This window comes from Uranotaenia lowii, chromosome 2 (assembly GCF_029784155.1).
Source record: "Uranotaenia lowii strain MFRU-FL chromosome 2, ASM2978415v1, whole genome shotgun sequence".
Taxonomy (NCBI): Eukaryota; Metazoa; Arthropoda; class Insecta; order Diptera; family Culicidae; genus Uranotaenia; species Uranotaenia lowii.
This window is the reverse complement of record NC_073692.1, coordinates 227,066,614-227,094,015: the sequence shown is the minus strand read 5'-3', so window position 1 is coordinate 227,094,015 and position 27,402 is coordinate 227,066,614. Positions and strand designations below refer to the sequence as shown.

The following is a 27,402-nucleotide window of genomic DNA, read 5'->3' as shown; positions in this document are numbered from 1 at the left end:
CTTTAGCTGGAAGATTGGCATTGTTCGGTCTTCGATGACGTTTCTTTTTGGGGCGATTTGGAATTTTATTGTCATCTTGTGGATTGGTTTCGGCTCCAGGTGGAGAATCTTCTGATGAGGTTTTCCAGAAACGCTTGGTGGTTGAGGCCTTACTGATGGTAGAGTTGTTGCTTTCCATGCTGGTGTCACTTTCGGAACTGCATTGAGATTCGTTGGTTCGTTTCTCTTTGACAAGTTGGGAAAAAGTAGCGATTTGAGCAGTAAGGAATGCCACTTGTCTTCGTAGTTCGGCAATTTCCCGGTCCTTGGCATCGACGGAAGAGCTGGAACTAGCTTGATTAAGTCGTTGTTGTATGGAACTGGTCTGGTTTTGGCGGGATCTATATTCCTTTACGGCTTCGCTATGGGAAATCCCACGGTCGGTCCTAATCTTGATGATATCCTGTTCCCCGACGAAAACGGGGCAAATGCGGCTTGTGGTGGGATGAGGATTTTTGCAGTTAACACAATTAGGGGTCAGCTGACAGTTTGTGTGGATTTCTTGTTCTCCGCAGATCAGGCAAACTGGGGAATTTTTGCAGTGTTTTTTGGTATGCCCAAACTTTCCGCACTGCATACACATCATAGGGCGGGGGTAGTATTGGCGAGTTGGGGTTCGAAGAAAGCCGAATCTAATGTGGGTTGGAGCTGTCGTGCCTTGAATTGTAAGTACAAACGTGTCCGTGGGGGCCTCCTTTCCGTCCACTTTCCTCAGGAATCTGTAGACATTAGTGACCCCTTGGCTGGCAAGGTCGCTCGCAAGCTGTTGATTTGATATACCGGCGACCTCTTTACACGTAACAATGCATTTACATGTGTTGAGGGTTGGATGCAAGGTGATATTAATCGGGGTGGAATCGATTAACTCGTTGACAGCAAGTAGCTTCTCTACTTGTTTCGGTGACCTAACTTTCAGCAGGTAGGATTCCCCTTTGTCGTAGGGGTGCCCACCAACGATTTGACCGGCGGCGAGCTCAACTGTTTTTGAGATGATGAAGGGATACGCAATCAGTTTAGCAGTGGAAGTGGGTTTCAGTAGGAGAAACTGGATTTCTCCGTGTTCGCCTTTCGGGTCCATCCAATCCGGTAATCTTCTTCGATTTGAGCTGCTGGGAAGTGGGTCTGAGCCCCACGGAGGGGGGTTGTCCCCCATGATTCGGAAACACTGATCACTGATCACTGGGCACAAGTTTCTTTTTTTTTTTTTTTTTTTTTTTTTTCTCAAGGGATTTTAAGCATCACTGGCTTATTCATCCCGAAGTGGGTTGTTTCACGTATTGGAGGTAATTTTTTTTTTTGTAATTTTTTTTTTTTTTTTTTTGTTTTTGATTTTTTTTTTTTTTGTATTTTTTTTTGTGTTTTTTTTTTTTTTTTGTATATTTTTGTATTTTTTTTTTTGTGGGGGGGGGGGGGTAGGGTTTATATTTGATGAAGGAGTTGGGACTTTTTGAGGAAGCTTAATAGTTTTTTCTCTTCTTCAGGGCAGCAGGAAAGGATTTGTCGTAGGGAAGTTGCTAAAGAGCAGGAGAGTCTATGGGGTTGGTATTGAAGGCAGGAGGTAAGGATATGTTTAATGGTTATTGGTACTTGACAGGATGGGCAGTTGGGAGGATCTTCTTTAGTGATAAGGTGGATCTGTGTAAGCCTTGTATGGCCGATTCGGAGTCTGGTGAGGACTCTTCTCTCGGTGATGTTTTGTCTGTCTTGCCATTTTTCGGTGGTATTTTTCACCTCTCGGAGCTTGTTCTGTGGGGTGGCAGTCCATTCGCTGCCCCATGAGTTGTTGATTCTGCTTTTCATGTGTAGCATGGCATCGGACTGGGGGATGGAGTTGACGGTTGATGGGAGACTGGTACCGGCAGAGGCCAAACGGTCGGCTGCCTCGTTGCCGGGGATCCCGCAGTGTCCGGGTACCCAACAAAGGGTGATATTTTTTCTGGGGGCTGCCTCCGAGATGGAGTAAATCCACGCATGTTTAAGATTTCCGGCAGCTATAGCTGAAAGCACACTAGCTGAGTCGGAAAATATGATGGAGTGTGGGTTTGAGCGTTCAATTGCGTCGAGTAGAGCATAAGCTTCTGCGCTAAAGACAGTGCACATGTTGGGTAGGCCAAGGCTCCTATTATTCATATTATCGAATATGCCACATCCTACATTGCTACTGCTGTCCTTGGACCCATCGGTGTATATGTGAGGTAGGGCATGATATTTGTCTTGAATGAGTTGGAGAAAGTTGGGAAGGACTATTGCTGGGGGATTTCCCGCTTTGATTTGTTGCTTGAGGGAAAGGTCGACTTTGGGAATGGGATCATTCCAGTGCCGGATCTTGGGTCCAAGTCTAGGACAGATGTTGGGGAGAGGGTCACCTGTTAGTTCAGTTAGCAGGATGTTGGTTCTTTTTACCATTAATGAGCCGTTAGATGGACTGTTAGCCATGGTGCGTAGGGCTTTTGATGATAGGTGTTTGGATATTAGATACTTGAAGGGTAGTTGACCACTTTCGGCCATTAGGGAGGGTATGGGACTGGTTCGAAAGGCTGAGCTGATAAGGCGAACACACTCATTATATAATGGCTCAAGTTTTTCGCACACTTCCTCTAGTTCTCGGCTGATAAATCCAAGGCCGTACAGAAGGGAGGGGATCAGCCAGCCGTGCAGAAAGCGAAATAGGGAGTCTCGATGTGCTAAACTGGTTTTGTTGGTTAGTATTTTAAGGATGTTAATTTTGTTGGTGGAGTTTTTTCTTATTTTGTTGAGATGGCATCTAAAATTGAGCCGGTCATCTACCCAGACTCCTAGTAAGCGGAAGGAGTGTACAAGGGGGATGTTTTGGCTCAGCATGGTGAGAGGGGGGAGTTTTCGAAGTTTTCTTCGATTGGGCCCCAGATGTAGTAGTTTTGATTTTGCTGGGGAGAATTCAAAGCCGACAGTGGGAGCCCAAGTTTCGACAAGGTGAACGGCAGATTGGAGTCTTCTGCGGGCTAGGATGGGGAAAGGGGAGGTGGAAATGAGGAGTATGTCGTCTGCGTAGGTTAGGGTTATTATGTTGTTGGGAATTGTTTGGAAAAGGGTATTTATTGCTATGAGGAACAGGGTGGGGGCGATGACGGAGCCTTGGGGGACCCCGCCGTGGATGGGTTTCATTTGAGAGCGTACGCCGTTAATGAGTACTTGGATACGTCTGTTCGTGAGGAAATTGTTGATGTATTGCAACAGGCGCCCACCTATGTTCCATTTGACCAGTTGGTTGATAATGGCAATGCGATCAACCCGATCGAAGGCCTTAGAAAGGTCTAAAGAAAGACATTCAATGTGGTGGTGTTGGTTCAAGTGGGTCTCAAAGAGAATTTCAAGGTCATCGAAATAGTCATCTGTTGACTTTCCGGCCCGAAAAGCGTACTGTCGGGGGTCAAGGAGTTGTTGTTTTTCTAAGATGGTGTGAAGGCGGCGATTGACAATTCTCTCCATAATCTTGCCTGAGCAATCAAGGAGGGTGATAGGACGGTAGTTGTCGATTATTTGGGGGTTCAGGTTGGGTTTTTGGATGGGTATGACAAGTCCCACCTTCCAGCTATCGGGGAACACGCCCTCTGTCCAGATCTTATTTAATATTTCGAGAAATGTTAGTTTTCCAGATAGAGGTAGGTTTTTGAGACATGGGTAGCCAATGTCGTCTGGGCCAGCAGAGAGTCCTTTAACTTTTCGCAGGGCGAAATCAAGTTCGTTTAGGGTGAAGCGACAATTACACTAGTTTACAAAATTTAAAAAAAATCGTGAACTTGATTAACTGACCAACATTTTTAATGTAAAATCGGGCGCTGAATCCGAAAATGAAATTCAAAAAAATCTCAGTAGAACCGTTTTTGAGTTATGCTCCAAATATGAAATTTCGAAAAAATTAAAAAAGTTCTTGTACTTAGATTAAAATATCTCGGACGGCATAACAGTAATTTGAAATTCCTCTTTTGCACATTGAAGGTGATTAATTTGTCTATCGATCATCTGAACACTGTTTTTGCGTTTGACCAACAGTATTGTTGATATTAGTGACTTTAAGAGAAAAAAAATTATAAAAAACGCATTTTTTTAGAGAAAATTTTGTTTCAACGAAAGTTTTAGACTCGATGGTAGCATTTAAAAAATCTGATTTTCTTTTGCGCTTGAATATCAATTTAAAACAAAGATTTAAAGTGGTTATTTATCAAAATCGGTTGAAAATTGAAGAAGTTATGGCTACTTTACCATAACTGAAATTTTTGGAGTTTTTAATAATTTAACGAACCGCAGTACACTTATCATAGTATAGGAAGAATGGAACATGATAAATCTCACTCGCTCTAAGTCAAAATTATTTATTAGCTTACCAGAAGGTCACATGCCAAGTTTCAGGAAGATCTGACCATAGGGAGGGGTTGCTTAAGTCTTAAACGTAAATAAAATTTTGAGGTATTTTGCCCGGAAGGAACGAAAAATACTGGTTTTTCATCAATAACTTTTTTCATCACTAGCTGATTGTTTTTTATGGTTGATTTTCTTAAAGCCTAAGTTAAGACAAATATTTCGCCCGAAGACTGTAACTCGATTGGATTAGAAACAGAAAAGTTATTGCGGTTCAAAGGCCGCAAATTTTGTCCAATACGCAATGAGTACTTTTTACGCATTGCGTTTTATACGACAATTTTCGTCCAAAATACAATCTTTGAACCGCAATAACTTTTCTGTTTCTAATCCAATCGAGTTACAGTCTTCGGGTGAAATATTTGTCACAACTTAGGCTTTAAGAAAACCAACCATAAAAAACAATCAGCTAGTGATGAAAAAAGTTATTGATGAAAAACCAGTATTTTTCGTTTCTTCCAGGCAAAATACCTCAAAATTTTATTTACGTTTAAGACTTAAGCAACCCCTCCCTATGGTCAGATCTTCCTGAAACTTGGCATGTGACCTTCTGGTAAGACAATAAATAATTTTGACTTAGAGCGAGTGAGATTTATCATGTTCCATTCTTCCTATACTATGATAAGTGTACTGCGGTTCGTTAAATTATTAAAAACTCCAAAAATTTCAGTTATGGTAAAGTAGCCATAACTTCTTCAGTTTTCAATCGATTTTGATAAATAACCACTTAAAATCTTTGTTTTAAATTGATATTCAAGCGCAAAAGAAAATCAGATTTTTTAAATGCTACCATCGAGTCTAAAACTTTCGTTGAAACAAAATTTTCTCTAAAAAAATGCGTTTTTTATAATTTTTTTTCTTATAAAGTCACTAATATCAACAATACTGTTGGTCAAACGCAAAAACAGTGTTCAGATGATCGATAGATAATTTATTCACCTTCAATATGCAAAAGAGGAATTTCAAATTACTGTTATGCCGTCCGAGATATTTTAATCTAAGTACAAGAACTTTTTTAATTTTTTCGAAATTTCATATTTGGAGCATAACTCAAAAACGGTTCTACTGAGATTTTTTTGAATTTCATTTTCGGATTCAGCGCCCGATTTTACATTGGAAATGACCTTCAGTTTACTGAGTTCAAAAATGCTGTAAACTAGTGTTATAGTCGGAGTTCTGATTTGATGGGGAGGGAAAGGGGAGGATGACAGAATTGGAGGGGGTGGAGATATTAGAAAAATGGTCACAGAATGAATCGGCCAGCCTTGAGGGATCATTAATGTATTGTTTGTTAAGGAGGATGTGGAATGTATCTTTGCGGCAGCCACCGTTAAGAATTTTAATTTTAGACCATAGGACAGTGGAGGGTGTGTTCGGGTTGATTTGTTCAGTGAACTCTTGCCAGCACTTGGTTTTGGCATCTCTGACAATTCGTCTGGTCTGAGATCGGGCGATTTTAAATTCATTGAGGGCGGCGAGTTTTAGGGGGCCGTCGATGGTACATCTTTTCAAAGCGCGGAGCTTCTTACGGCGGTTTTTCACCGCATCTCTTACTTCGGGGCCCCACCATGGGACGGTGGATCGCCCGGGAATGCCACTGGTTCGGGGGATGGATAGAGAAGCTGCTTCGGATAAGATTTCGGTAAAGGATGTTATTGTTGCTGGTTTTTTAGCGGAGATAAGGCTGTCAACAGTGAGTTGGTATTCGGGCCAGTTTGCTTCGTTGTACTTCAATCTAGGGCGGGTTAAAACTTTGGGGGTGGGTTGTTGTAGTTTAATTAGTATTGGTAGGTGATCACTACCGTGACAATCGTCCAATACCTCCCAGCTGAACCTTGGTCCCAGCTCCCATGAGACAAGGGACAGGTCCAAGGCGGCCATGTTACCGGTTGCAGGGTCAACACGGGTAGGCTGACAGTTGTTTAAGATGGTTAAGTTTTGAGCGACAGCAAGATTTTCTAGGAAAGCTCCTTTGTAGGATGTGTGGGAGCTTCCCCAAAAGGTGGAATGTGCATTGGGGTCGGTCATTATTATTATTGGAGGGGGCAATTGTGGGAAAAGATCTTCTAGTTTGTCGACGAAGTCACGATAGGACATTTGGGGGGGGATATACAATGAAACAGTAGTTATTTCTAGAGGGGCGTGTAGACGAGCGCATATTGCGTTAAGATCAGTATTGATGTTCAATAGCTGATGGGGGATGTTATTTTTAATGGCAAGTCCGGCACCTTGGCGGGAATTCGGGTTTGAGACGGTGTACAGGTGGTATCCTCGAATGAGGTTAGCGGGTATTGTGGTGTTACTAAGGATATCCTGTATAGCTAAAACTAGGGGGGGAAAATCCTTGATAATCATTTGGATTTCCGGAAGCCTAACGACAAGACCTCTGGTGTTCCACTGTATTGCAAAATTGGTAGACTTTTTCTGGGTTGGGGGATTGTTGCATCTCTTACCGTGGGGCTGTCTATTATTTGCGGGATTATTGTTGTGGGGGTGGCTATTATGGTTTGTATTGGCCATTTGTATATGAAGTAGGGAAGATTATGTATGGGTAAGAGAGTTTAATTTAATATGGCGAAAGGACTTACCGTTTGGATGAAGGGGTGGGTGGGGGTTTACCTGCCGATTGTGGGGGTCGGGCCTGGGGTGGTTGGTTCTTTTGGCGGCTCACTTTCGTCATTTGTTGGGGGGGACTGTCCATAGAGCTGTTTTGTCGGCTACGTTTCGGAGTTGAGGTGTGGCACTGAGTGTTGGGGGTCATCGTGTGACGTTCGGTGTCGGATTGGGAGTCTTCGGATTCAGAAACCTCGGAGTCTTGTGAGGTGGTAGAGTTGCCTACCAGGGTGGATTCGTTGTCGCTTTCCTTGGCTTGTTTCTTCAGCTGTTCCTTCAGTTGGGAGACTAGAAGCTCAAGTTCAGCGATTCGGAGGTCCTTGTCGTTGTTGGAAATTTGGGCGGGCGGAGTATTTACCGGATGATTGTTCATTTGTTGGCGGAACATTTTCGTTGCTTCGGTATGATTGAGGCCAAAGTCAACCTTCAGCCGGACAATGGATTGTTCTTGTTTGAAGAGGGGGCAGGAGCGATTCATTGCTGAATGGTTGCCTCCGCAGTTGGTGCAGTGTGGGGGGTTTGGGCATTCATCGTGTGGGCTTGATTCTCCGCAGTCAATGCAAATTGGGGTGTTGGGGCATCGGTTCTTGGAGTGACCAAACTTTCCGCATCGGTAGCACATAAGCGGCCGTGGGTAGTACGGTCTGGTGGTCACTCGGAGGAACCCGAAATAGATATGCGGGGGAGGGACAGAACCTTGTAGTGTAAGTACCATGGAGTTGGTGGGGGTGGTGTTTTCTCCCGTCTTTCTTAGGAAACGAAAAACCTTGGTGACTCCTTGATCGGCTAGGGATTTTTGAAGTTCGTCGTTGGTGAGGCCGTCGACGCTATTGCAAGAGACGACGCAGTGACACGAGTTTAGGGTTGGGTGTTGTTCGATGATGATTGGAGTTCCATCGGTGAGGCGATTGAGCTTCATCAGTTTCGCAGCTTGGGTCGGATTCCGTACTTTAAGCAGGTAGTTGGAACCACCATCGATTGGATTACCTCCTTCGATTTTACCCACTAGCTGCTCGACGGATGTGGAGATGGTGAATGGGTTTTTTGGAAGCTTGGAAGGGCTAACAGGTTTTAAACGAAGGAAAAGAATTTCCCCATGTTCGCCACGGGGATCCAACCATTCGGGAACCGTTCTTGCGTTTCGGCTTGGCCGGAGGGTGGAATGCCCCCAAACCGGAGGAGGGTCCCCCATCATGATGGAAAAAGTGCCCTCTGGGCGTAGAATGTGTCGAAGACGATACACTGGAAAAGTTCTTTGAACGACGCGTAGGAAAAATACCAAGTGGATGGTATATCGAGAGGATGTCTGTGATTTAGAAAGACTTGTAAATCAGACTGAAAGCACTTTACGGAGCGAAGGGAAAAAGCAACCGTTCGAGAGCGCGGTCAAAACAAGACTCCGGGCACAAGTTTCTTTCACTAGAAAAAAATCCTTTAAAAAGGATGTCTGTGATAGTGACGATTAGAAAAGCACGCGGCGGTTAGGTTTTCAACGACGATATTTAGCACTGAGAAGAAAGCGTCCTGTCTCAACGGCGGTTCGAGTTCAACGATGATAGATAAAAATAATGAACGCCAGCTTAAAACCTGGGGGAGGAAGACTGAATAAAAAAAGCAAAAAAAAATTCAAACGTCAAATTTCTCTCATTAATCTACCGACCAGTGCGAAGGTTCAAAATTTTACTTTCTTATTTAGTAATTTTTAATAAAACTTTTTTCATGCTGAAAAGCACTTGTTTTGCATAAAACAATGATTTAATTAGGTTTTGTTTTGCTCTGGCAAATTCCTGCATGATCAGGCGTATTATGTCGCTCAAATTTTGTCAAAGTTTTGAAGCTGATAAATAAAAATGGCTTGATTAATGGTTGTTCTAAAAATATAGCTAAATCTAAATTTAGCACCTAAACAACTGAGTTACATGACTCACTACACGAAACTGATCATCTAAAGTTAAAATTTGAACGATTATAAATCTTTTCAACAATTGCTGGTTTTTTCCCGAACAGTAAAAAAACGATGCAGAAAACGATGCAGCAAATTTCAGTCTTCCTCCCCCAGCTTAAAACTAATGGCGTATTTTTTTTATTCCGGATTTGGCTCTGGAACCGTCAGAATAAAAAAGCAAGTTTCGGGTTTCGAGTTATTCCATACGTAGGTGTGCGTGAAAACGAGCGCAATGTTTACATGCAGCTGTCATTTTGTTCTCCCTTCTGGATTTCTTCATTCGGTTCTTCACATCCGGATTGCCGTTTTTCGTGTCCGGATTGCACTGGACTGCAGATAGTACGATTTTGCTTGGCTGAGAGGTTCAAAATCGCGGCAATAATCATTTGCCCTTTCATTATTTCAACTGTTTTGTTTTCAGCCAAAAACAGCTGTTTAATGTTTTGACAACAACGTTGAGAGTATTGGTGAACTTCTCGCAAAACTGACTTTTTTCTCAGGGCGACTCCGTCCCTTTTTCGAGCGAACCTAGGTTGCCTCTCGAGCAATAAATGAGCACGATGACAGCAGTTAGAGCGAACCTAGGTTGCCTCTAGTTTGTCTCCAGGTGAAAAAAAATACGGTATAAAGCTAGAAATAAGAAAATAGCAAAGGGTGTATAAACAAGAGAGACAAAATATTACGTGAGCTAGCAGCTTTGATAACGCCATTACAAACATGATAACAGACTAGGGCGAGTTCGTTAACTATGGAAATTATAAGCTTTTCTCTTAAGCCACAGAAAACTTAAGCCTCGTCCACACTCGGCAACCTGAACTGCGATTACAGTTGCTGAGACTTTTAAGTTTACATCTTGGTTGCAGAAGGTTTCCAATATATTAGTTGGCAGATTTGAGACATGCATCTCATCACTTTAGGGTTCCGGTTTTGAAGGATTAGTTGAATCTGTGGTAACGTTTTCTCCATTCTAAGCGTCGTCCAAACGTCCCTTCGATGTTCTTCGTACATGCTGCATTCGAATAGGAGGAGGTGTGGAGAGAAAACATGTGATATAGACATGTGAACCACAAAATCGAAACACCTGGCCCAAAAATGTGAAAACAAAATCACTGAAAAACTTAAAAAAAAAAAATTTAGACCCTTTCGTTAGATTATTTGAATTTTAATGAATAATCGCGTCATTCTCATATATTTATATTTTTTTCAGTGCAGGAACGCAGTGGAAACAGAAACGTTCAGTGTCAGCTTCGAGCTGATTCCGTCACTGTTGTTTTTCTTTTTTCATCTTTTTATCTCTTGAATTTCCGTCGAAAAATCAAACCAAATCCGTATAATTCCGTGAACATTCTGTTCGCAAAGGCATCGTTTTTCGAATCTGTGATAATTTGAGCAGTTCCTGTTGCAGGTTACCTCGGGTCAGAGGAATTTGAAGACGCTTGCGGGTGGAAAAAATAGGTGCGTAAAAAACAAAAACTTGTTTGCTCGTGGCTGTGCGAGTGAAAAGGCATCAAGGTTGGTGAGGAAGATTTCGTTCCGTTCTTGGTTTGATTGTTGCAAGTACGAGCAAGACGGTTGTCACCAGTGGCCAAGAACCAAGAGTGTTGAACTTGAACACTACAAGGAAAACGAATAGAAGAAAACTAGTCTAGGTGAATTTTCCTGCCACTGATACGGAACAATACTGAGCGTATAATCAGGCATCAGGGAAAAATTCTGACCTGCTTCGGTTGGCTGCATAGATTTTATGGGAAATATCGTCCTCCGGAGTCGAGCGCTTGCCAACATGAGTGACGCCGAGTTCGAAGATGACGTTGAAATCCTTGAGGAAGATGATCTGTTTGACGAACCCCAGGATGCAGATGATCCGCTCAGCGAGAATCATCTGGTATCGATTTTACGGCAATTGATCAGTAGGTGAGTTTGATTAGTTTTTCAAAAGGAGAAACTTATTATGGTTGATTTAGAGATGGCAAATATTTTCGAATAAGTGACGTAAACATAGCGAACCTAATTCTTATCTTGATGGTTTTTTTATGTTTTCCCAACAGCGGCGAAATTCAGATCCTCAATAATGAACACTTCCACTCAAAGTCTCTTCCAGTTATTAAGAGTCGACCGAATTTGGAGCAGCTGAAGGTAATTGCAAATTAGCATCGAATAATTCCATGCCCTCTATTTAATTCCATTTTCAATGAACCCAATCTAAGTTATTCGTAAGTTCATTCTCAAACAACTCTAGGAAAAAAATAACAACACGGAATAACCGGACTGAAATGATCATGCTCTGAAATGTACAATAAAAATACTGAAATTAGTATTGGAAAAATGTACCAATCTTTTGATTAGCTCATCAATAGGCTTTACAAATTATACTTATCTCATAGCCATTAGCCAACCACTGAACTATTTTACTTGAAGTTGTTATTTATAAATAGTTCTTTATTTGAAACGGCTCATATGTTTTTTTTTAAAGGAGCCAAACTTGATGAAGTTATCTATTTATTATAACAAATGTTCACAAATTCATAACACGACAATAGCCGGAGCGTTTATATAAAACAAACAAATGTTCCTTCCACAGAAAAGTGCTGTCTATCAAAGCATCAAACATTCGTCAGGATTTGGTGCTGATGGCGGCAGCCCAATGGCGAAATTTTCTATTCTGGACATGATCGCCAAGCGACAGAGTGGCATGGGACCAAAAGGTGGTCCTTTCCTGCAGAATGACCGTTGCAAGTTGAACAATCAATTTTTGCCAAACAAAACCGAACACACGATAGCCGACTGCAAATCGAAGGTGTTTTGTGGCAGGTTTTCCCGCGACGGATCTCAGTTTATCTGCGCCAGTCAGGATAGTCGGATCCAGGTGTTCGATGCGACCAAAGGCCAATATCCACTGGTGCGACAGATTGAGGCCAAGAATGTTTCCTGGTCAATCCTAGACATCGATTTTAGCCCCAATGGAGAGTATTTCGTGTACTCCACTTGGGCAGATGCACGTAAGTTGGTAGAGCATTTCATCGAGGGATGTTCTGATCTAATATACAATTGTTTTATTTCAGTATTTGTGTCTCGCATGCAAGATATTGGTACGGATGAAATTCACTGTTTGTTCCTGCGACCGGAGACACCGAAGTTTGGTGTATTCACGGTAGCTTATTCGAACTGTGGCAAACAAATCCTGGCCGGGGCCAATGATGGCTGTTTGTATGCCTACGATATGGTTGATAATCGGCGTGTACTTATGGTTCCGGTGGCAGAGGAGAAGCATGACGTGAACGCTGTTGGATTTTTGGACGAAACATCGCATATATTTTTCAGCGGTTCCGATAATGGAATGATAAAGGTAATGTCGTGAAAACGTAATGTAAGGATAACCTTCATTTTTTGTTTTTTTTTTTTTAGATTTGGGATCGTCGTTGTCTTAACGAAGCCAACCCGGCACCGGTTGGATCTCTGGTGGGACATTACGACGGTATTACGTATATCGATTCACGAAATGATGGGCGACACATTATTTCTAACTCGAAGGATCAGAGTATCAAGTTGTGGGATTTGCGTGTATTTTCTCCTTCAGATGCTGAAGCTAAAGCCAAAGATCATCTCAGCTATGGCCGATGGGATTATCGATGGGATGATGTTCCGAAACGATGTAAGAATATTCATAAAATGGTGGCCCCACGTTAGCCGGTTGTTTAAATTTTTTATCTGAATTCAATACTTAAAACGGAAATATTTTTCAATCAAGATAAAAAAATTTAAGCAATCATTGATTTTTCACATAATATGTATAAAGTCTTTTTAGATCGTATCCATATGGTTTAAAATTTCTAATACAAATGTACTACCTACTTCACAGTTTACAATCTAACGAAGACCCTTGAAGGTGACACCAGTGTGATGACCTATCGCGGTCATAGAGTACACAAAAGTCTGATACGAGCCAAATTCAGTCCAGCATCGACCACAGGTCAAAGATACATCTACACTGGATGCGGAACTGGACGGCTGATAAGTGAGCTTTTTCCTCTAGTTCGATCATCAAAAGTTACGAATTGTGAAATTTTATTTTTTTTTTCTATTTTTATAGTTTACGACGCGTTGACCGGAAAAATTGTCCAGGCTATCGAAAGCCACACGGATACCGTCAGAGATGTGGCGTGGCATCCGCATCGCCCCGAGATTGTGACGTGCTCGGTATGATCTTTATAAGATTTACTCTCGGGAGTTGATTATGTAACGATTTTTATTTTAGTGGGACTTTCTGGTAAACCTCCATACGTATCAGTATACAACTCCATACGCCAAGAAAGCAACTCAATACACAAACCGGCGAGGCCGCTCGGAGGACAGTGACGACGAAAGCGAGGATGAAAGCCCGCCACTGCGACGTTCCCGGAGAATCGCGGAACTTCGTCGGACTCAAATGAACTACGAGTAACATCCACATGTACATAGAAAATTTACAATAGATAAGTAAGGACCCAGCAAAGACAGAAAAAAAACAAAACAAGTCACCTTTTCGCTTGCCACTAAGCAAACAATAATTATATTACAAATTACACACACACACACTAGTTGAATAACGTGGTGTCAAAGGTTGTCAACCTTCATGTACTATTTAGCAGAGGGCGTTTGTGTGGCGAATTTCGTTTTTTAATACACAGGTTTTTTATCCGATAGTAAACATTGCGCGTTTGCATTTTCTTTGCCGCTGACCGAAATGCATGAGATTTTAGGAAATAATATCTGCTCTAAAGGAAAGCCCATTCGAAGAATAAATAAATTACTATAACATTATTAGTACCTACAAGCATCAAATTTACCCGATTGATTTCTTTTACAGTTTTTTCTTCTATTAACTGGGGAAAAAACAGTCCTTACTGGAGAATGCAAACAGGTTTGCCCTTTTTAAGCCCGAGAAATTTGTTCGTTCGAGGAACTCTTCAACTATTGAAAGATGCGTAATTTATTAAGACAACCTTGATTGGTTGGGATATAGGATATACTACATTTACTAAGTTGATATTGCATTCAATAAAGTCATACGTGATATCGTTTAAGCTTCAGTGTAATTTGTAAGACTCAAAGAAAGCTCCATGAAAAATCCCATTACTGGCTCCGGCCTCGAATTAGTACAGAAGGAAATTGTTACAGCCTTGAAGACCGATCCACGTCAAGTTATTCCCAAACGAGCTAATATATCAGAAATCGTAAAAAATATCTATGGAATTGTTTCGGATTAAACAACAAAAGTGTCATCTAAAATCATGAATTTTATTATTCCATTTCTAATGTGATTTTTTAATCCCGTAATATAATTTTAATGTTTTATGTATAAATCACATTCAAATTAGCTCCTTCAACATCAATAGCTTGCCGTATTTCATTCCTTTTAAGACTATAAATCTATCGTATCGTTTTCTATCTTCCGCGTTTGCTCCATCAGTTCTAAACGCGCCTTGCACACTCACATCGCATTCACATGTCCTTTCGTCATCCAGACTGTTTAAAATGCTTGTTTTTACTATCTCAAAAATTAATTCATCGATCGAAATCATTCGTGCTAATCAGGTCGCCTTCATTTTCCACACCCCTTTCTCTCGCTCGCCTTTCTCTTATAATCGTTCATTTTTCACTACGATATATTTTTTTAATTGTTATTTTATTCAAAATGTGAGCCTAGAGCGAAAAAAGCTTGCGCTCCAAATGATTCGTTCCCGCGTCGTTCTCGAGAATTTTGCGTTATCCTCGAACATCCCGAGCTTGGCCCTCGACCGATATCTACATAGTTACTTACAACAACACGTATAGTTGCCCAGGGCTGTGAGTTGTTGTGATTTACATGCGTTGTAATATATTGTTTTGTTGCTCTATTTTGATTCGATAATTTAGTGTTTTTTTCTGCTTTTTGTTTCGATATTACAGCTAATGAATTTATGTTAGTAAGATTTTATTCGGTTTCCTTTCTGTAACATGATCCTAACAATTCGTTCACAATGTTAGGCATTAGGGGGGCGTGACGAGTTACCATTGTATAAAGTACATACCTACTTTTTTTTGTCTGTGATTTAATAACATTGAATAATCGAAGAAAATAACTAATTCAATCGATTTTCTCACCGAGGAATTTTAAACAAACCTTAAGTTTGAATACAACAAACTGCATCAAAGAAAAATATAGTTCAGCTCTGATTTCAGTAAACCCGCGCAGCTTATAATTTTCAAATTCAGGATTAAATTACTATTTTTTCGACCCTTATTTCAGGTTTATACTGCTTCCTTCTGATCTAATTTTTAATACTGTGGTTTTCTTTTGAGCTTCAATTCTTTGGTACCTTTATTCTCTTATTTTAACATGATTTCAGCAGTTCTTCCTCAGTTCAGCCTCGAACGAGTTTTATTTTTCTTGTTTTCTGTGCTTGCAAGACAAGAGTATCATTGTGTTTTCTAACTTTGATCGGCTTAAAATAGGATCAAAAAAATTGACGCCTTTTTTACCTTATCGTGGAGGAGAGAAAAGTAAGCGAAGAAAATTGAAGGTCGGATTAAAAAAAAGGTGATATCCGTTCGAAATCAGATAATATAGCTCGTCCAACCACAACTGCATTCGCAGAATAAACTCGACGACCTCACCAAGCAAAGATCTTATTTTCGACCTTCAAATATCAAAAAAGATTAAGTATGTGAAATTCCATCAGCCCAAATGAAATCACTGGAACTCGATTCAGACCAATATATCCCACATTCTTCCCATCTAAACTTATGGCGTGTTCGTAAATTGATTTTTTCTGTCGTTTTATCGATGCTGGCGTTCGTAAATTATATACAAACGTATGCAAAAGCACAGGAAAGTGGTTTGACATCTACCAAAAAAATCGATCGATTGATGGCATCATCTAAAAAATCAATTTACGAACAACACGCCGTAAATGTATTATTTAATCTCTCTTTCTCCCTTTCTCAGTATCCAAAAATCAAGTGCAAATTCGCTTCAAAGAATTTTTAATAAAAACAGATATTACCCCTTGAAAATCGATATAAATTTTACAATGGTAACCCCTAGCTCGAACGATGTAGCTCTAATGCTGGTATTTTCTCGACCAAAGTTAAAGTAGGTAGCAATATTTTTTCAGTTGCAGTCTTCTGTTCAGTATTTTGACCGAACCCCGCTTGACTTTGTGACACGATTTCACGATATTTCAAAAAACGGCGGTAGGTACATGCCGATTATTGTCTGTCCAAGGGCTCTACTGTCGTTGCCGTGCTTCAGCTTCTCAGATTTTGATGATCGAATTAGTACGTGTACTTTTCTGTAAATTGTTGGGCCATATAATGGATGTATTCACCATTTCCATAACTGTTTCGTCACGTGTCACAACAAAAGTGCAATGCCAAATTCCAGTTATTTCGATTTAAGTTTGTCTTTAGTTTGGTTTATGCTACTCGTTTGTTCCATTTTTCATTACTAATTGAACACATGTTTGTTAGACAATTTACGATTTTGGTTGCTTCACGTTCTGCTAACTCAAAAATTTGACCAAATCTTCTTTCTATTAAAATAGGTATCAATTAATTCAATGACACTGGTTTTCAATGTTTGATTGAGTCGAGTACACATTTTCGGAAGGATTCTGAGCACCACTTCCAACAAAATAAGATTCGTTTTTGGCAATCAAAACTTTCGAAAGTAAAAGAAATGCTCGACAGTTACAAAGGACATCGACGTCGTATAATAAATGTTAGTCTGGTTCCATTAATTGATATATTAGAGTTCAATTTTTTTTATATAAAAGAAAGTTTTTGATTGTAGTTTTGAAAATGTTTAACCGATTTGATAGAGAGCTCACAGATAACGTAACCCGAAGCACCCGAAGGGTCGACTTATTTGGGTGCGATACTTGATTGTAGAACAGTAAGAAGAGTACTGACGAATTTTTTTCATAACTGCGTGTTTGGCATCTACCAAAAAATCGCTCGACTGATGCATCACCCCAAATATCAATTTACGAACAATTTACAAACTTCCATCTCAAATATAAACATGCATCTGTCTCAACTTCCGTTTTGAAGAACATTCAACACTTCGTGGGATTGTTATCTGTGGTTCTGATTTCTTCGAGCGATGCGATCGTACGCAATCAAAAAATGACGTTTTGGGATGGATTCTTTCAATGATTAAATTATTATCATTCACAGTACATTTTTGTTCCGAAACTAGCATACACATATCCCGCTCAAAGCGAGGATATTTCAAAGATTTAGCTATAGATCTTAAAACAGCTTCCAATTTCACTGTACGGACGTACGTACGGAAATTAATCTAAAAAAAAACACTTATACCGTACACGCGGTTCTGTCAAATGTGTCGAGCCATCGCCTCGAGCCGCTGACATTCTCTTACTAGGTATTATACGATTACGATTATAAGTATAAATATCAGTCGTCTCTGCTCCTACAGAGTACCTTTCTGGCTAAGCCGATCGCCTGATCTCAGAGAATCTCACAGCATCGACAGTACCGGGGTCGTGGTCCGTTCGTGGTCGGTGGCGGTGTTACTGGGGCAAAATACGCGTGTACCTTGATATTTGGTAAATGGTTCTGCGGGAGAAAGAAGAAAAATGAAGGGATGATTAAAAATATTTTACGTTTCCTAATAAAAATATATACGATAGTAGCTATTTGATTTTATTTCTGAAAAATGATATGAGGATAAAAAATTGAGGAGCTGCACCAATAGCTTCGCAGAAAGATCAGGTTCACGAAAATGATGAAAAGAGCGTAACCTAGATGATTTACTTCAAGGACTTTTGATTGCCTGGCAAAACTTCAACGGGATGTAGCAGTCTGTCTCATGCTCATCAGACTAACAATGGCAGTGGTTAGTATGCAGATCTGAGATACCTAAAGGGTGATATGGTCAAAATTTGGTCAATATCAACTTGACGTATTTTTTTCCATTTTGCATTAAAAAAAACTTGAACACCCCTCATTTTGAAGGTGTGTGTGTGTGTGTGTAGAATTTTGCTCCTATTTTGATTTTGGAATTCACTCTTCAGTTGTCAAAATGCCGTTCAAGGAAGAAGAGCAGCGTATTTTGCTCGCGCATCGCGAAAATCCGAGCTACTCGCACGCAAAGCTGGCAAAATCGCTAAAAGTTGCCAATCAACCGTTACAACTGTAATTAAAGTGTTTGGGGAACGTTTGTTGACAGCCAGGAAGTCTGGATCGGGGGGAAATCGAAAACCGGAAGCCGCTGAGACGACAGAGAGAGTTGCCGGTAGTTTCAAGCGAAACCCTAACCTCTCTCCCCGAGATGCCGCAAATAAGCTGGGTGTATCGTCTACAACCGTACATCGAGCCAAAAAACGAGCCGGACTATCGACTTACAAGAAGGTAGTGACTCCAAATCGCGATGATAAACAAAATACGACGGTCAAAGCGCGATCCCGGAGGCTGTACACGACGATGCTGACGAAGTTTGACTGCGTGGTAATGGACGACGAAACCTACGTCAAAGCCGACTACAAGCAGCTTCCGAGACAGGAGTTTTATACGGCAAAAAGGAGGGGAAAGGTAGCAGATATTTTCAAGCACATGAAACTGTCAAAGTTCGCGAAGAAATATCTGGTTTGGCAAGTCATCTGTACCTGTGGCTTGAAAAGCAGCATTTTCATTGCTTCCGGGACTGTCAACCAAGAAATTTACGTGAAAGAGTGTTTGACTAAACGTCTACTGCCTTTCCTGAAGAAACACGGTTGTTCCGTACTGTTTTGGCCGGATTTGGCATCTTGCCATTGCCATTATGGTAAAAAGGTTATGGAGTGGTACGCCGCCAACAACGTGCAGGTGGTTTCCAAAGACAAGAACCCTCTCAACACGCCAGAGCTCCGCCCAATTGAGAAATAATGGGCTATTGTCAAGCGGAACCTAAAGAAGACCAAAACAACTGCTGAGGACGAGCAGCAGTTCAAGGCAAACTGGCTTTCTGCGGCGAAGAAGGTGGACAAAGTGGCTGTACAAAATCTGATGGCATGGGTTAAGCGTAAGGCCCGGCAATTCGGATTTGGAAAAGCGGAAGCCTAACTGAATATTTTTCCTGAATTTTATACTAATTAAACTTGAAAAAGAAATTTAATTTGATTTTTTAAATAAACGATATCACCGATTTACACGCGTTTTCCCTTGACCAAATTTTGACCGTATCACCCTTTAGTAGCTCAAGAATAATACTTCGGAGACACCGACTCACGTCGTAAGATCGATCAAATTCAACAACCATGTCACTCTCTGTGATGAAGAATTTGTCAATGAACCAGTTTCTGACGACAGAGTTGGAGAACTACTTCTCTTTTGGCTAAGCAAGTGGAGTAAAATCAAGATAGAGCGGTCAGTGCTTTAGCGTGATTATCTTTCGACTCGATAAAACCCCTACGAGTCTTTCGGATAGGCTTCACTGACTGTTACTTGAATGATCACTAGACTGATTCGATTTTGGGTCATTTTTGAATTTCTCAAACCCTGGGGTCTAGCTTCGTTTGGTTCAAAACACATCCATGATTTAAAAAAATGCCATTCGACCCCCTCTGGTACGTTTAGTGTTAAGGAGGCAATGGACGGGATACGAAGACGGATGCAATAGGAATTTGCACAAATTATAAGTGAATCAAGTGATACCATCAGCTGAGAATTACAGTAGTGGACTATATATTATCCAAGTATTCCAATAATATGGCATTTATCATTTGAGATTGACTACATGCAGACGCAAATTAAAAGCGGTGGATGTGGCACCGGTAGCACCTATGAAGCCACCAGGTTGAAATTTTTCAACGCTTTAGACAACGCTTGTCAAATATCCATTAAGATTTTCATGATTGGTTCGGAAGAAAACGTTTGTTATGATAGCAAAAAGTGCTATCATGTTGATGTCACTCTGTGATTCTTAGGTGAATGATAGATAATGTGACCCATACATCAACCTTCGGGTAGTGGTCATATCACGTCTTATCTTACAACTCCGATTCTCAATCTCCCCGTGGTGCTGGCTGGAGTGCGAGCAACCTTAGCGGAGATCGGGTACCAAACCCCGGCGGATGCTTTGGTCGCAAGCGAACTGAGATAGGGGGCTCCGTAAGCGTCTGTTCTCCATGTCAGGGGCAGCGTGTGGAGTGCAACAACATCCAGATGGTGTTCGGGACCCAAAACAGCAACATCACGATGGTCCTCCTGTGAGATAGTGGGGTTAGCTGCGGGCTTTGCGAGCCCGTGACTTTAAAAAAAACATAAGAAACGAATAATGATCAAGCAATCCAAAATTCGTTATCCTCCGATAGAATTTGCCGATCAAAACACCCGTGAGAGATTTTCATCCGCAATAGACTGAGTCGATTTGGGGTCATTTTTGAATTTCTCAAACCCTGGGGTCTTAAAAGCTTCGTTTTGTTCCAAAACTCATCCACGATTTTTTGCAGAATTTTTAAGTAACGTTTACATGAGTAAATTTGAACTTTTAGGTTTGTATGGGAAAATTGAATATTTTGTACTGAAAAATCAACATCATTATTATTTCTTCTGTGGAATCGAGCCCGCTAATGGTTTTTGTGCCAATTTATAAATTTCTTTCAGGAAATTTTCCGCTGAACAATTTTGTCGAATATCACAACTTTGTATCTTTTTAGACAAAAAAGTTATTAGCTCTTTAACAGGTGTATGTCTTTTGGCATTGATAAACAAGAAATTCAATTGACACCCCTGCTGGGTGCCTAGCGAAGTATTGCAAGAACAATTTTCATGCCATACCTCGTGGGGCACAAACAGTGGTGTCAATTGAATTCATGGTTTATCAATCCAAAAAGACATACACCTGTTAAACAGCTAATAACTTTTTTGTCTAAAAAGATACGAAGTTATGATATTCGACAAAGTTGTTCAGCAGAAAACTTCCTGAAAGAAATTTATAAATTGGCACAAAAACCATTAGCGGGCTCAATTCCACAGAAGAAACAATAATGATGTTGATTTTTCAGTACAAAATATTCAATTTTTCCATACAAACTTAAAAGTTCAAATTTACTCATGTAAACGTTACTTAAAAATTCTGCAAAAAATCATGGATGAGTTTTGTACCAAAATGAAGCTTTTAAGACCCCAGGGTTTGAGAAATTCAAGAATGACCCAAAATCGACTCAGTCTAATCCGCAAGAACACTATACCTAGCACTTACCAACTTCAATTTTGCTCTCGATAAGTTGTGCATTCCGATTCAAATTTATCGTCTCTTGTAACGTTAAGGATAAGTCCTCGCTCCCGGACGAGGGAAAATTTCTCACTATTTTGCATGAAGTTAAGGGCGCGGAGAGTCAGAATCAGGGAAATTTCTTTCTTTTCGTGTCAACAATAAACACCAACAATTTGCTGGCACCCAAGGAGGACTACTAGAGCGATCATCAGTGACTCGATTAATGTGTTCAAAGCCAGGAAGCAAACAGACAGCGAGCAATTTAATGGAACTGCACTCTTCAATAAGTTCAAGAGCACCGAAGTAGAACGTTTCAAGGAAAATTTGAGAAAACAACAGCAAGGTAAGACACATACGACCGCAACCATAGAAGAAACTACAGCCAGCCCTTCATCAAGTAAGCAACAAAGACTTGATGAGAACCACCGAGAAAAATTTTCCACCTTTGTTACAAGTATGATCGATAAAGGTAAGATAAACCCAAACAGTTTAGAGTTCATTAAGCATAATCAAAACGAATAAAAAAAAAAAAAAGCAATATGAAAATTATCCAATCTAATATCCAAAGTTTGAGCAAAAATAAGCAAAAAGTACATCGTGTACTCTCGGATAAAAACTATGATGTAGCCCTATTGTCTGAAACATGGAGTAAAGAAGGAGAAGAGGGTAACAGGGAGTACAACATTTCTGGTTATCATCGAATCCTTGTATCAAGACCTGATGGTTATGGTGGAGTTGGAATATTTCTTAAAAATTCCCTCAACTACTTAAAACTTAATATAAATAGCAACTCCGATCTCATTCAATTCGCCGCAGTTAAAATGACAAAATTTGATATAGTGATAGCCGTTATATATGTAGCTCCTCACATTGACAAGAACGAATTCGAGACCAGCATGCATGCCATTTTCCTACAACTCAATAGATATACACGAATAATTATAGGTGGTGATGTAAACTGTCATCACCCAGCTTGGGGTGACGATACGACTGACCCAAAAGGTTCGATCCTCGTAACTGCTATAAACTGCTCAAACCTCATACTAATCAACACGGGTGAAAAAACGTATGTTCCCTTAGAGTTAGGAAGAAGGTCGACTGCCATAGACATTTCCTTATGCTCTTCCAACTTGTTCCAAGTAGTCAATTGGAAAGTTCTACCTCAATCCATCGGCTGTAGTCAACATTTGTTGATAGAGATGGACATAACAAGTGAAAAGACAAATGACACTCGAACTTACACGAACTATCAACAAATTTTTAAAGACATTTCAGCCTTAACTGGTGAGGAAATTTCAGGGTTAGACGTTCTGAAATCCAAAATCCAAAGAAGCGTTAGGAATAACAGGAAAAAAAGTAAACACATCCCAAAAATTTGGTGGGATCAGCAAGTAGAGGAGGCATGGCAAAACAAAGCAACATCTCTTAAAAAGTTTAATTCTCAAAGCACCATAGAAAATGCCATTGAGGTCAGAAAAAACAGAGCAATCTTTATTCGTACCAAAAAAGAATCAATGAAAAGGAGTATTAAAGAGTTCGCTGCCAGTATAGATCCTCAAATAAGTTCTAAGGCACTTTGGGATAAAATAAATAGGATAGCAGGAAACAACAAAAAGCAAAAGACCAACAACCCTATACAGGAAGATGTTGACATGGCAGAAAAGTTCATGGACTTACATTTCGGCAACAACGATATTGATTTTGATATCCCATTGTCGTATGGAAGAACGTGTGAATATAATATCCTTAATGCAGAGCTGTGGAATAGTATTCTATGCCGAAAGAAAAACAGGTCAGCCCCATCTAATGACCAAATAACATATGGTATGTTGAAACATTTACATCCCTCTGTACGAGACATCATAATAAACGATCTTAACAAGATGTTTATAGCAGGCAACCTGTCGTATCAACTGAAAGAAATAAAGGTTATCGCTATACCGAAACATGGAAAGGATCAGTCAAGTATCGAAGGTAAACGACCAATTTCACTGGTTCCAACACTAACAAAAATTTTAAACAGTGCGGTTCTGGAAAAGATCCAAACCCACATAAACATCAACAACATCCTTCCTGAAAAATCTTTCGGATTCAGGAAAAACGTTTCAACGACAACATGCATTAATTTCCTCACAAATATCGTCAAGGATAGCAAAAGGAAAAAACTCATTACATCTATTATTTTCATTGATTTAATGAATGCATTCAATGCTGTCAAAACAGAACTTTTGGAAGATATTATGACAAACCAACGATTTCCTCCAGAAATTGTAGTGTGGGTTGGATACTTCCTGAGAAACAGGAAGCTATCCATGCAAGTCGGGCAAAGCTGTGTGACACGAACAATCAGTAATGGATTACCTCAGGGAGACGTACTTTCACCCACATTATTTAATTTATACACTTCTGACTTACACCTTACTCAGAATGAAGACGCAGATATTCTGCAATTTGCTGATGACTTTGCCCTGGTTGTTAGAGGAAAATCTCTTGAAACAGTAGAACAGAGGACTCAAGAATTACTGAACAATTTTGTTTCCAGAGCTAGAAGGTTGAACTTTCAAATTAACCCTGCAAAGACTAAAGCGTTACTTCTCCTCAGGGGAAAACGCAAACTCAATATCCGAATACATAACGTACCTGTGGAAACGGTCGCGAGCCACAAATATCTGGGTATCCATATAGACCGATCCTTCGGATTTGGGATTCACGCTAAACAAACTGCAAAACAAATTCAGGAACGGCTGAGAATGATGAAAGTTATTTGTGGAACACGTGAAGGAAGCCATCCTCAAACTATGTCATTAGTTTTCAACGCACTATTACGTAGTAAAGCTGAGTATGGATCCTCAATAATCGGGAACACATGCAAAACTAATAAAGAAAAAATACAGGTCATCCTAAACGATGCTATGCGTAAAGCCACGGGTTGCAGCAGAACTACCCCTCGAAATACGCTTCTAGCTATAGCTGGTCAAGAACCTTGGGAAGTAAGAAATAAATTTGTTACATGTAAGGAAACTGCTAGAACTGTATACTATAGAACTCCAGTTTACAACCAACTACAAAAAGTGTCAGACTTTAGAGGAGATACGAAGAAGCTAAGTTTTATGGAAAAAATATTCGTGGAATATCAAGAAACGTTTATGCGCATAAGTCCTATGGTACAATCCAAGAAAATCGAAGTGAACATCTCTACAAATATTGGCATTAACTGTTCCAAGAACAATGTCAATCCAAGAGTGTTGAAACAAAAAGTGCTGGGTATCCTTAACAGTCGATACAACCACTGCCATCGAATCTACACGGATGCATCGAAATTAGGTGATAGATGCGGTATTGGAGTCTACATAGAATCTAGAAAAAGAAAAATTATATTGGCGCTCGACCGAGAAACAAGTATTATGACAGCTGAACTTCTAGCAATTAACACCGCAACAGAAGAAATTAGAAAGGAAAGGTTCGAAAACTCAGTAATTTTGACGGACTCGCTGTCATCTTGCACATTACTTGGAAACTATCTTGACCAAATTAATCGATGTAAAATCGTTGACGCAATTCTAAAGTCCTGTGAAGAATTGAACATACAAATTCAGTGGATCCCTAGTCATATCGATCTTTCAGGGAACGATATTGCAGATGAGTTGGCCAAAGAAGGAACCGGAACTAACGATATCGAATCGATACGAAACCCAATTTTGCTCAAGGACGCTTACCTCTATTTTGAAAAACATAAACAAAATCAAGCAAACAATTGGTATACAATGTACTCACAAGAACTCTCGAAAGGTCTTAAATTTTTCAATATTCAACCACAATTCTCTGCAAAACCATGGTATCACAAAATGGATCTAACAAACACCGAAACCAGAACCCTCAATCGCCTTATGGCTGGGCACGACTACAGCAAATACTGGCTAAATAAGATGCGGATAGTAGATAACCCTAATTGCGAAAATTGCAACCAACCAGAAACGGCAGAACACCTTATCTTAAATTGTCACATGTACAAAGATCTCCGAACGAAATTCAGCTTCGATGGTAAATTTACCAATATTGCTGAACTATTGAAGACAAAAGATACATTACTTCTAAAAGAAGTAGTAGAATTTTTAAAAAATGCTAAAATGAACATCTAAACTGTAACTTAGATTACCAAAAAGAAACTCTAGTAAAATAATCCTTACGATCACGTAACAAAAAATAAACACATACAAGAATACCGCTGGATATATGGTCACAGTCACCGATCCAAATGTGGTCGCACCCGCTACCACAACCAAACAAGAAGAAGAAGAAGAAGATTTTTTTGTCGCCAGAGCGAATTTTGTATCTTCGGGCCCGAGGAAAGCCACCCAACGTTCCAGTAAGGGATGTGTTAGCTGTCATGGACTTGGACTATATGTTTGAAAATTTTCCTCAAAACTATTGATCTTCGTCTATAATCCTTTGTATTTTCATATTTCCCTATCTATCTACTTTTTCTTCCAAAAGTGAACTAGCTATAAGCACACAATTGTAATCAAACAAAACGAGTTTGGCTCCTTAAAGCCTAAAGGTATGAGCCGTTTCAAATAAAGAATTTACAAAAAAAAGAGCGAATTTCGAACGAGTTATCTTGATCGGCATTGGAAAGGGATAAGAAGTCATCACGTTCTCATATTTATCGCTAAGTGTTACACAAGTGATAAACCAATTATCATTATCAGAGCTGCTCGATTTGCTTCCCTGATGATGATCAACCAATTTTGAATGGAAATCATCAAAGACCCACACGATGAAAAAGGAACCAGCTATTGAAAACTTGGAACATGGAACTGCAGATCTCTAAGTGTTGAGGGCAGTACCCACGTGCTCTCCAACGAATTGAAGAGCCGCAAATTCGACATCGTAGCGCTGCAGGAGGTATGCTAGAAGGGCTTCACGGTTCGAACGTTCCAAGATGGTCATGCCATCTATCAGAGCTGCGGCAACGAACCAGACTTGGAGCAGCTTTTATAGTGGTGGGTCAAATGAAGAAGCGCGTGATCGGGTGGTGGCCGATCGACCCACGAATGCACCGATTGCGAATCAAGGGCCGTTTCTTCAACATCAGCATCAACAACGTGCACAGCCCTCACCTCGAAAGTACCGATGACGACTCAGGTCGGCCAGGAAGAGGAATTCAAACCGACAATTGGAAGGTTCAGCACGCACCAGCTGACCAACGAAAACGGCCTCCGACTCATAGATTTCGCCGCCCCCAAACGAATGGCCGTACGTATTAAGCATTTTTTTTCCAGCACCACCACACAAGTACACCTGGAGATCACCGTACCAAACGCAATCATAGATTGATCACGTTTTCATAGATAGCCGGCACTTCTCGGACATCATCGACTTCAGATCCTGTCGAAACTCTCCGTAGTGAACAACATACAAAACCGACGCCCAGAGGAGGAACTCGAGGGCTGGAGCAGCTGCATCGTTCCCCAGAAACACAAAAGTTCTAACAGAAACTCAACGCACTCCGCAAAGGCTTCGTGCCGCAAGCCTAAATGTGCCGTGATAAGGACGGAGGCATTCAAGACGGTGGGGGAAGGCACATCGCCGGCGCTGCGTAGCCAACGACGAGGGTGAGCCACCCCCAACTATAAGTGAAGTTAAGGAAGCCGGATGGCCAGCTGAAGAGCAACAAATCGGCTGGGAAGGAAGGCATCGCAGCTGCACTCATCAAAATGGGCCCAGACAAGTTGGCTGATTGCCTGCATCGGTTGATGTTCCGGATCTGGGACACAGAACTGCTACCGGAGGAGTGGAAAAAGGGGGTAATACATGCTCCATCACCGAGCGATCGCTGTCCTAAATGCAGCCTACAAAGTGTTGTCAGGAATCTTACTCCGCCGCCTAACGCCACAAGCAAACAGATTTGTGGGAAGTCATCAGGTCGGCTTGATGGAGGGACGGTCTACGACGAACCAGATCTTCACATTACGCCAAATCCTCCAAAAATGCAGTGAACAACAAGTCCCAACGCACCATCTATTCATCGACTTCAAAGCCGTCACGGTCGATCGGGTCGAGCTATGGAAAATCATGGGCGAGAACGGCTTTTTCGGGGAGCTGACCAGACTCATCAAGGCGACGATGCATGGAACGGAATTCGAATCATGCAGGGGGGGGGGGG

General features: G+C 40.7%; 3 protein-coding genes across 4 annotated transcripts in view; 2 read left to right on the top strand and 1 right to left on the bottom strand.

The window, feature by feature from the left end:
- Positions 1-10,225: 10,225 nt before the first annotated feature.
- Positions 10,226-14,058, top strand: LOC129742735 (DDB1- and CUL4-associated factor 11). The gene is made up of 8 exons (XM_055734678.1): positions 10,226-10,909; positions 11,044-11,131; positions 11,577-11,994; positions 12,058-12,341; positions 12,401-12,647; positions 12,855-13,010; positions 13,086-13,192; positions 13,251-14,058. Exons 1-8 carry the CDS (start codon positions 10,740-10,742, stop codon positions 13,434-13,436), a joined length of 1,656 nt encoding a protein of 551 aa, XP_055590653.1. The 5' UTR covers positions 10,226-10,739; the 3' UTR covers positions 13,437-14,058.
- A 195-nt stretch (positions 14,059-14,253) lies between these two features.
- LOC129742736 (F-box/LRR-repeat protein 20) overlaps positions 14,254-27,402 on the bottom strand; it is an 85,412-nt gene continuing 72,263 nt past the window's right edge. For both annotated transcript variants that reach the window (XM_055734680.1, XM_055734679.1), the window contains exon 10: positions 14,254-17,596. In XM_055734680.1, the coding sequence (XP_055590655.1) occupies positions 17,489-17,596 (108 nt within the window). In that variant the 3' untranslated portion in view covers positions 14,254-17,488. The remainder of the gene's footprint in view (positions 17,597-27,402) is intronic.
- On the top strand, positions 21,988-25,585 carry LOC129742734 (uncharacterized). The gene is made up of 2 exons (XM_055734677.1): positions 21,988-23,060; positions 23,133-25,585. Exons 1-2 carry the CDS (start codon positions 22,058-22,060, stop codon positions 25,373-25,375), a joined length of 3,246 nt encoding a protein of 1,081 aa, XP_055590652.1. The 5' UTR covers positions 21,988-22,057; the 3' UTR covers positions 25,376-25,585.

Bases quoted from the DNA above. Each gene is read 5' to 3' on its own strand.
- LOC129742735 (XM_055734678.1), top strand. From the start codon at position 10,740: ATGGGAAATATCGTCCTCCGGAGTCGAGCGCTTGCCAACATGAGTGAC. The intron at 12,342-12,400 runs GTAATGTCGTGA...TTTTTTTTTTAG, and splicing joins CCGATAATGGAATGATAAAG to ATTTGGGATCGTCGTTGTCT. The intron at 13,193-13,250 runs GTATGATCTTTA...TTTTTATTTTAG, and splicing joins CCGAGATTGTGACGTGCTCG to TGGGACTTTCTGGTAAACCT.
- LOC129742734 (XM_055734677.1), top strand. From the start codon at position 22,058: ATGACAAAATTTGATATAGTGATAGCCGTTATATATGTAGCTCCTCAC. The intron at 23,061-23,132 runs GTATGTTGAAAC...TGTTTATAGCAG, and splicing joins TAATGACCAAATAACATATG to GCAACCTGTCGTATCAACTG.